Source organism: Eurypyga helias, unplaced genomic scaffold (genome assembly GCF_000690775.1).
Source record: "Eurypyga helias isolate BGI_N326 unplaced genomic scaffold, ASM69077v1 scaffold1257, whole genome shotgun sequence".
In the NCBI taxonomy this organism is placed as follows: Eukaryota; Metazoa; Chordata; class Aves; order Eurypygiformes; family Eurypygidae; genus Eurypyga; species Eurypyga helias.
In genome coordinates this window covers 157231-166203 of record NW_010263492.1, presented here as the reverse complement: position 1 = coordinate 166203, position 8973 = coordinate 157231, and the positions used below count along the sequence as shown (strand labels likewise).

General features: G+C 41.7%; 1 protein-coding gene across 1 annotated transcript in view; it reads right to left on the bottom strand.

Annotated features, from left to right (window-relative positions):
- LOC104512874 (lysosomal acid lipase/cholesteryl ester hydrolase-like) overlaps nucleotides 1-8973 on the bottom strand; it is a 10002-nt gene extending 1029 nt beyond the window's left edge. The window contains exons 1-8 of the mRNA XM_010156039.1: nucleotides 8878-8973; nucleotides 7450-7564; nucleotides 6200-6398; nucleotides 5551-5660; nucleotides 4079-4215; nucleotides 3357-3497; nucleotides 1919-1990; nucleotides 209-277 (exon numbers count right to left, since the gene is read on the bottom strand). Coding sequence (XP_010154341.1) covers nucleotides 209-277; nucleotides 1919-1990; nucleotides 3357-3497; nucleotides 4079-4215; nucleotides 5551-5660; nucleotides 6200-6398; nucleotides 7450-7564; nucleotides 8878-8886 — 852 coding nt within the window. The 5' untranslated portion in view covers nucleotides 8887-8973. The remainder of the gene's footprint in view (nucleotides 1-208; nucleotides 278-1918; nucleotides 1991-3356; nucleotides 3498-4078; nucleotides 4216-5550; nucleotides 5661-6199; nucleotides 6399-7449; nucleotides 7565-8877) is intronic.

The following is an 8973-nucleotide window of genomic DNA, read 5'->3' as shown; positions in this document are numbered from 1 at the left end:
AAGTAAAATGAACTTCTGTTAGCTGTCTGCAAGGAACTGTCTATGTCTTGCCTATGAAGAGACTTTTACACTTACGAGTATTAGGCTCGGATGAAACATTATCTCAGACTACTCTCTCCCTCTTTCTGGAGCACTAAAATCTGAATTTTTCTGTCTTTGTTTTGATAGGACCTGGGGATGAGTTCTCAGGAAAACTATTTTGCCTTACCTGGTTGTATTTCTTCATGTTTTCCTTAGAGCCATAGTCATAAGCTTGAAACTGGTCTGCATGTGTTAGCTGTTAAAAGAACAGGAAAAAAGTAAGTGTTGAGAGACCAAGAAGCACAGTGCAGGAGGCACTTTCCTGCCTCTGACTGAAGCCAAGGCTCAGACAGTGGACTGTAACTCCCACCCCTTCCCCTGGCTGCAGCCTTCCAGGGGTACAGAGGATGGATCATAGGATGGGTGGCTTCATCGCCTTTCCTCTTGCTACCTTTCTCTTCTGACCCTCAGCCACCACCCTTGGTATATTTTGTTATTAAAATTTTGCTTGACTACCTCAGTTAACTACCTACCTCAGTTGGGGTCCCTGTTTGTGATGCAAAATTGGGTTCAGTTGTCACATGGAAAGAGGAGCTGAATGTCTGCAACATGTCAGGGCTATTGCTAGTCTATTGCAATATAAAATCTCTCCTTACTCATCTTGTTTTTTGAGTGTCTGTTTTGTCTGATCTGCTCACAGTATTGGTGACATTTTCAGAGGTTCTGTACTTCTTACAGGAGTTTGGTCATACCTGAGTTGTGATCTGACAGCAATTTTGAGGTGGGACATTAGACACAAGACATTAGCCTTCTCGCGTCAGTGTTGACTAAAAGACATGATATGTGCCGTGGGACTGATAAGTGAAGAGTTTGGGGATCTGTCACATCTGTTTGGATTTTTTGTTTGTTTGTTTGGGTTTTTTTTGTATTTTTTTTTCCCCACAAACTTGAAAGTAGTATTTTTTAGTGGTTATATGTTATATATCCATGGTGAAAGTCAGTGCCTGTTAGTTTAGAAAACCCTGATTTCAAGGCTTCAGGTAACTGGGAATGTGCTAGAAATCTGTTGCTGCATTTCCTTGTGATTTTCTTCTGTCCTGCTGTATCTGTGCCTGCTTTGTAGCCAATTGGCTTTGTTAGAGGCTGGCAAAACAGGCTGTAAAACTAGTGGCTGTTGGTGGTGTGTCCCCATTTCCGGGTTCTGGGTAAGTGTATTCTGCAGGACCGATTACTAGGATTTTTTGTCAAGGGTGTCCGCAGAGTACACTTGTATTCTAAGCCATGCTGAATGTTTTCAGAAGTGGGGGGGTGGGGTGGGGTGGGTATGCCTATGGAATGTATGCAGATCTGTGCTCAGCAGGCACAGCCGGACACATGCAGTGACGTTTCTTGGTTGAAGCTGTCTTGCCCAGGTCTGATTCAGATCACGAGAAGAACAAGCTCAGATCTGCCAGTGCATAAGTAGAAACCCAGCTTCAGAGAACTGGAATACAGGACCTGGGCTGTGGCAAGAGTGACTAAAAAGATTTTGGAAAAATCTGGCTGTTGGGAACATCCCTGCAGAGGAATGCTGCTTGTCATGTACTGTAGTAGTGTAAGGCAGTTCCTAACTTTACTGTTTTGCCGGCAGAAGTGTCTGTGTGGTCAACTGGCTTTGTGATCCAGGCCAGGCTGCAAGCCTGGGGAGATCTCAGTGCCTGGGAGCAAGGGCACAATTCAGGTAATGGTCTGGTGAGCCATGGGAAATGGTGCTCCCTCTGTGGCAGGTTCTCACAGCAGCATGGGAGATGTGATGGGCAAGTTTCCCACATCTACTGCTTCTGGACTTCCCTGGAGGCTGTTGGTGGCATAAAACGCAGTAATGAAGGACTGTTTATTCATCAGTGCACAGTTATACCTGATGCCAATGAATAATGTTCTGTACTGATGTCCCGGCCGGGGCATGTCCTACGTATATATCTGTTCGACTCTGGAGGGAAAGCAGAAGTGTTAGAAGGGCAGGCATCCAGTGGTGTGACAGAATAAAGCTGTGAAGCGCCTGAGCAGCATACTGCTGCTGTGTTAAAACCCCGTTTTAATAACATATCCCTCAAATATCAGGCAGAAAACTGAAAAGCAGACATAGGAATAACTGGTTAATAGTATGAATCTGCAACAGTAGGGAAAAACCTTCCCAACCTTTTAAAGCAGATTCCTCACCTCATACAAAAACCCCATGGATGTAGAAGTCTTTTGAAGATTTGGTTTTCTCTTCACTTTACTCCTGTTACTAAAGAAGCCAGCTTACAAACAGGTTGTTTTTTCTTCTGTTTGCACTTCTATAGTTCTGTTAAGGAGATGTTCGAATTCCATCTTCTTGGATTCCTCCTCAGACTTGTTATCTTGCCCGACAACCACATTAATGACTTAACCCAAGTCAGGAAAGATCCTTAATGGTTTATCTCTGTAATTCCAAAGGGCTGCAATGCCTTTAAATGCTTTTGCATTAAACTTTTGATTCTCACTGCTTTCTCAAATGTGCTTTTACATGTGGTTATAGAGAAAAATGGGCCACAGTCTTTACAGATATTGCAGTAGTAAACATTACTCAAGACAGCTTCTGCATACTTTGGCCACTGTAGGGGTTTTAAGATATATTACAGTGTCCATATGTCAGAAAGCATAGGGACAACTCTCCTGTTTCTCCTGCCCTCTCTGAGTGATGCACCAGTCTTTGTGAATCCCATTATAGGTGTGATGCACTCATCAGGAACAAGTGCAAGGACTTTCTGTAGCTCTACAGGTTGTGGACTGAGCTATCAGGCACAGTTCTAAGGACAATCAAAATGGGAAAATGCCCTTTACAGTAATTCTTTGGGATTGAGTTCTGGTTCAAGTAGTCAGAAAAGTGCAAAGAGAAAAGGATCTTTTTCCTGTCTTTTAATTATTCCAGCATTTATAGGACCCCAGTGTTCAAATTCTAAGGAAGGAAACTGAGAAGTGTATTACCAAGAAACCATCTGACTCCATCATCCATTGGCTATTTTTAAAGAGCACCAAAATCTGGCTGACCTAGCCCCAAAAGAAGGCAAATCTCTTGACACGTGCAATATTGCTCCTGGAGTCCTGGAGTTAGAATGTGTCTAGTTTTGGTCCTATCCATCATTAACTCTAGTCCTGTTTGGCACTGTTTGCACCACACAATGTCCTGGCATTCTCTCGCTGTGCTGAGAAATACATTGTGGTTTATGTATGTTTACATGTGTGACAGTGACTAGGTAAGGATAGAGTGCACAAATGGAACTTTCAAAATCACCTTAATTTAACTTTGAATAGGTGTTCTTGCATATACGTACCGTGTTCAGATTTTTTATGTTGCCTCCAGCTATGTAGCATAATACATGGCCACAAAACTTATCCAGGTTTGTACACAACTCTGTCACAGGTCCTTTCAGAAATCCGATTTGGTGCATGGCTCCTTTGTAGCCAAATACTAACTGAAGGAAGGGAAAAAATAAGTGTTTTTTTTTCTTGTTACAGGAACATCTTACGCAGGAAACTGTTGCTAATACCTTAGTCTCCTAACTCAGTATTCAAAGTTTGCTGAAACAAAAGAACTTGCCCTCTCAGTACCCCTTGAAACACCTTTTTCCCCATAGTGCATAACACATCCTTTCTTCTTCATGTTAGTGGCATCAGTCCTGGAGGAAGCCATCCTTCCATTTCTAGTGTAATGAACTCAGTGTTCACTAATTTCTGAAGTCCCAGAAATTGTCATGGCTGTAATTGCAGCTCTGGTTTAGCTGCTCCTGCACAAGGCCAGCAAAATATTAGTTAACAGCAAGTCCTACAACAAGACAGTTTCACAAGTCTCCTACTTCCCTGGGACCTGCTGCTACAGGCCCTGTATCTCCAATATTTTCCCCACAGGGTTTGGGAACAGATTTTTCAAGAGCACTCGATTCTTCCCAAGCTCAGTATCAGCATGTCACCTGTTTGGGAACACTTTGTCTCAGATTGAGTGATCCCTGCACATGTAAGTCAGGCATTGGGCCTCTTAGAAGGAAAAATGACATACCCTAAGCAGTGAATCAGGAACATTTGTTATCTTAATCAGAGGGCTTGTAGCGTATAAGCATGTGGTTACTGGGCCCAGAGCACAGAACATTTTCACTCGTTTAGACAGCTCAGGATATGTAGAAAATGCTATGAAACCTGCAAACACAGAAGAGCCATCCAGAGTTAGTGAAGACATCTTCCACAGACAAAATAAATACATAAGCAGTAGGTAGCAAACAAGAAGTGAGACTAGATTTGCAGCTCGTTATCTGTTGTCCGTGTTTGTTTGTGCTGCATGTTTCACCTAAGGCAAGTGATGAAGCTAAGTCCTGAAATGAATTTTATTTGAGAGGCAAAGTTAATTCTGAGGTTTAGAGCATGTCTGGACATTGCCTTTATCAGACCAGATTTTGTAGGCAACATGTCAATGAGGTTTTCATGATAAAATTAATTCCCTTTAAAGTTCAAAAAGCTCTCATAAAAAATGAGTTTTCAGATTATAGTCTCTAAAGGTCTATGTATGTTTATGCTTCCATGAAACTGTAGGATAAGATGAATCTGGAAGCGTTGAGTGTTTTCAAATGATTGTTTGCATTAAAGGCAGCTGAAGAAAGCCTAGATGGTTAGTATTTTTTGGAAGGTCTTTAAATACTCTTATGAGAGGAAAAGAAATAAAAGGTCTGGAGTTGTGACAGTATATGACTTTCCCACATTTCCTTCTCTTTTTTTCTGGGCCGTTTACACTAATGAACTGGAAGTTGCTCATTTCTAATTGATGTCTATTCATAGATCTTACACATAAGCCATAGACATCAGGAAATTTCAGCAGATGCTAAAAGAAAGTTAGCTGCATTCAGAGGCCATGAAGTCAGTTAGTGTTAAAGGCTTGCAATAAGAGAAAGTAAGTTGTTAATGTTTTATTCTTCCCTGATTTTCAGTCTCTAGCAATATGCTTTTAAATAGTAATGTGGCCAGTTATAGCCACTTATGAACAATGCTTTTAATCGTAACATTGCCATTAAGTCACATGACTTAGTAATGTTGAGGTTCTTTTTCCCTGTGTTCTGTTGTTTGAAATTATGCATTATTTGTCCTGTTTCATGTTTTTAGTTTTTCCTTCCTGTTCACAAGGAAAATAGTTGTATGTCTTAATAGAAAATATGAACTTAATGAAAATTCCTGTTGCTGAGAATTTAAGAAAAATACCCAGTGCCGGTACCTGAAATACCTAGTAGATAACCACTTTTATGTCTCTAATTATTTTAAAAGTTCAACCATATTTGGATCTGCTACTAGGTTTCTTTGCTTATTAAGACTAACCAAAACTGGTTTTGGAAATGTTTTACATATTTTCCAAATTTCAGCTCAGAAGGCACTTGTATGTTTGCTAGCTCTCCACAAACAAGAAAAACAACTGAATCAATGGGGCAACCCACCTACTGATCAGATAGGAACATGAATGGTTGTGACCCATCAATGTCCTGACATTACCTATTGTTGTGCCTTCAGAGTGACCAACATAATATAAATCCTTCTGTCCAGTTTTATTCATGATGAAGTACAGCTCTGCTGGAATGTCATATTTACCCATTTCATCAAAGCTAAAGGGGAGAAACAGAAAAAGTTTGCAGATTATTTGGCTGTCACAGTGGGGGTTACTGAACATCACTTTTGTTCACTGCAGCTCTACTGCCAGGCTGCCTGATGCCTTGGGCTCTCGGTGGAGGAGGTACCAGCTTCACCTGTCAGCTGCAGCCCTTGAGGAACTGAATTTAATCATTGCCTCAGTAGCATGGGTTACCAAACATATTTCTCTCTTGGCTGAATTCAGTTGTGAGAGACCAGGGATTTCTAGATAAGGCTGTTTAGCCTGTTCCAGCTGAGGTTTTTGCTCTCCTCCTCACAGTACTATCTCCCTTTTCCTCAGCATCCCATTTCAGTTCCAAGTGTCTGAAATCTATTCCTCAGCCAATGTTTCCAACTCTGAGGAGTAACGAGCATCACCTCTTTGTCTAGTTCTTTTCTCTTCTTGGTTGGTCTAGACCCTGTTCTGATACATGTTTAAGTAAAAAACATCAGGCTAATGCTATCAAGTCCTCTGAGAGTTTTTGTTTTGAGTAATTCTCCCTCTACAGAGTACCTGAACTGCCAGAACTCTTTCTGGCTGGGATTAAGGGTTTTGTGTTTTAAAGACCAAGTGTTCCCTCGGCTGTTTCCCATCCAGACATCATAGCCAGCATCTGCGAGGAGGAAGCCCAAGCTGTTGTTGGGCAGGTTAGAAATCCAGTGGGTAGCATCTCCTAGAAAAGCATGCTGCAGGAAGACTACAGGTTTTTGCCCTGGAAAAGAGGAAAATATTCTTTTATTGGAGTAGTAGTTAATGTGTATTTAAGATTGGCTTGCAGTGTTTAGTTTGTGAGAGGCTTTAAATCTTTACTTTTTCAAAAAGCTCCCAGGACAACTATGCATAGATATTGGTCTGAAAAACCTGAAGTATTTGTTCCAAACAGGAACCTTTTCATGACTTTTCATAACCATTTCATGATAGGACTGGCAAATAAAGTATTTTACGAGGAGGTCTGTTCCCACCTCCTCTTGCAGTAGAAAGCCAAATTACAGGTCCCTATATTAAAACCCTCTACCCACAGATAAAAACTGCTAAAGGCATAACTGTGTATGGAAATAAATAATTCATCCAAAGAAGCATATCTACCCTTAGGTTTATTCAGTAACCAACAGAGCAGGGCTGAGAGTCCCCTGATCTAACTTTGGTTAACATTTGAGGGTGAGGCTGGTCCAGGTGATCTCCAAAGGGAGAGATCCAAATAGAAGTAGGCATTCAAAATAAATTATTCTTTAATTATAACAAGGAGTAATGAACAAAACAGCAGTAACTAGTGTACCTTGAATTCAAGGTAAAAAATTTTATTTCATTCAGAAAATGTGATGAAACAGATGAAATGCATTTGCTTTTCCTTGATGACCTGATTTCACCTTCCTTAAGAATATCTCTGTCTTTCAGAAGTTTGGGAATTAATACATATATGGCTAACCTGAGAGGCTTTCTTGTCAGGCTTCTATTTTGATGTATATTACTTAGGGTATTAATGCAAAACCTCGCCAAATCCAGTCTACCAAACCCTCCCTCAGTCCACGAGGGATAAAAACCTGGGATATGACAAAACTATTAGAAAAATCTGAAATAAGGACAGAGACACTAAATGTGTGAACTTTAGATGGATTCAGAATTCAGACCACATTCCTGACTAGGTGCTCTTGCTGAGATGAAAAGGTGTAGAACATGCCAATGCATGTACGAAGGAGAAAGATGGGGAACCCATGTAAGAATTGGCTCTCAGACCTTCCTTATGTCCTATAACTCTGTCACACCTGTATTTCGGTTGTTCCTCCCACCAGGAATTCTGAAAACACCAAGAATGTATCCATCCTTCGTAGTAACTTGATATTCCTCACTGGGGTATCCATGATATCTGATAATTTCACTCTGTGAGAAGCCAAAGGAGAATTTGTTAACCTGCAAGTTAACCAAGCCGAGCAGTGTGGATGTGGGCTGTTCTGTGATGGCCACAGGGACCATGGCTAGGAACAAATATTAACAGGTCTTGTAAACAGATGCATCAAAAGTCTTCAGACCTGCTTAGGTGGTTGTTGTCTGGTATTTGACCCCATATAATGGGACAAAGCAGAACTGCACTGAGTGACTAAACTTTTGGGGGATAGTTTGTCATGTCTTGCAAGGCTGATACAGATCATACCTTTGTACAGATTAAATACTTAGCAGTATCTGTATAAGGCAGTGCCAAAAGCTGTGGGGTTTGGTCCATAATGAAGCTGTTCTTGCCAAAGTGTGGTTAGGCAAGCAATGCAGGCAAGCAAACAAGGGTGGAGCTCTTGTCACTAAAGAGCTCATGAGACCACCTACACCTAATTTTGCATGTACTGCGAGTAAATCTTTGGTGATTCAGAGCAAGGGACCTTGGATGACTTTATGTTGTGAGACTCTGTTGTTTGAAGAAGAGATTCATCCTCCCTTGCCACTTTACTAAGCAAATGGGTTGTCACAGAAGGGGAGGACTTTGCTTTTCTTGAGACTAGAAAATAGCTTTTGCCTCCACTGCAAAGGAATTCTCTTTGGCAGCTCAGATTGTTTGAATAGAAACATCAAGGTTTCTTCTAGGCCAGTGCTTCCTATCATAGTGTTGGAGGGATCATTGTCTTCTTGCCAGAATTGCATCCTTCCGTTCTTTGTGCGTTAGTTTGGGTTTTGTCCTCAAAACCCCAACATCTGTTGAGAAAGGTGGCTGCAAACAAGCACCATGAGACATGGCCCAGCCTCGTGTTCATCATGTATCCATTGAGGTGCACCCTAAATGCAGGCAGAGAAAGTCTGTTATTCAGTTTGGTAGGAACTGGAGCATGAAGTTTGTTGTCTGGCCACAGTCCAGGGATGACTGGTGGTGGTGTAAAAATTCAGTAACCTGGATCTCCAGTGCTCCTTAGGAGGTTCTGTGGAGTTGCCTGGCCTTGGAGACAAAAGTAGCAGCCAGCACTCTCCATTGCAGTGCTGTGTGTCTATCCTCTTGCAATGTGCAAGAATCACATCTGTCCCTGGCACATACAGAGCTGGCCACCATTGCAGCGGTGACTCTAATGCAGTGGTTTTGGAAAAGGCAGGTTGGGAAAGGGGAAATGTCAAAGTGGCCATTCTTAGCCTCCCGACAGGAGCTGATAGTGATGAGGCAGTGGTACTGGGAGAGAAAATTTAGAAAGACAGGGAGAGAAGTTGACCGAACTTACAACGTTCATTAAACATTCAGGGTTGCGAATCTTCCTGTACTGGCTTTTGTCTGAATTCAGAGTGGAGGGGGGTGTGAATCCCGCTGAAAAGGCAAT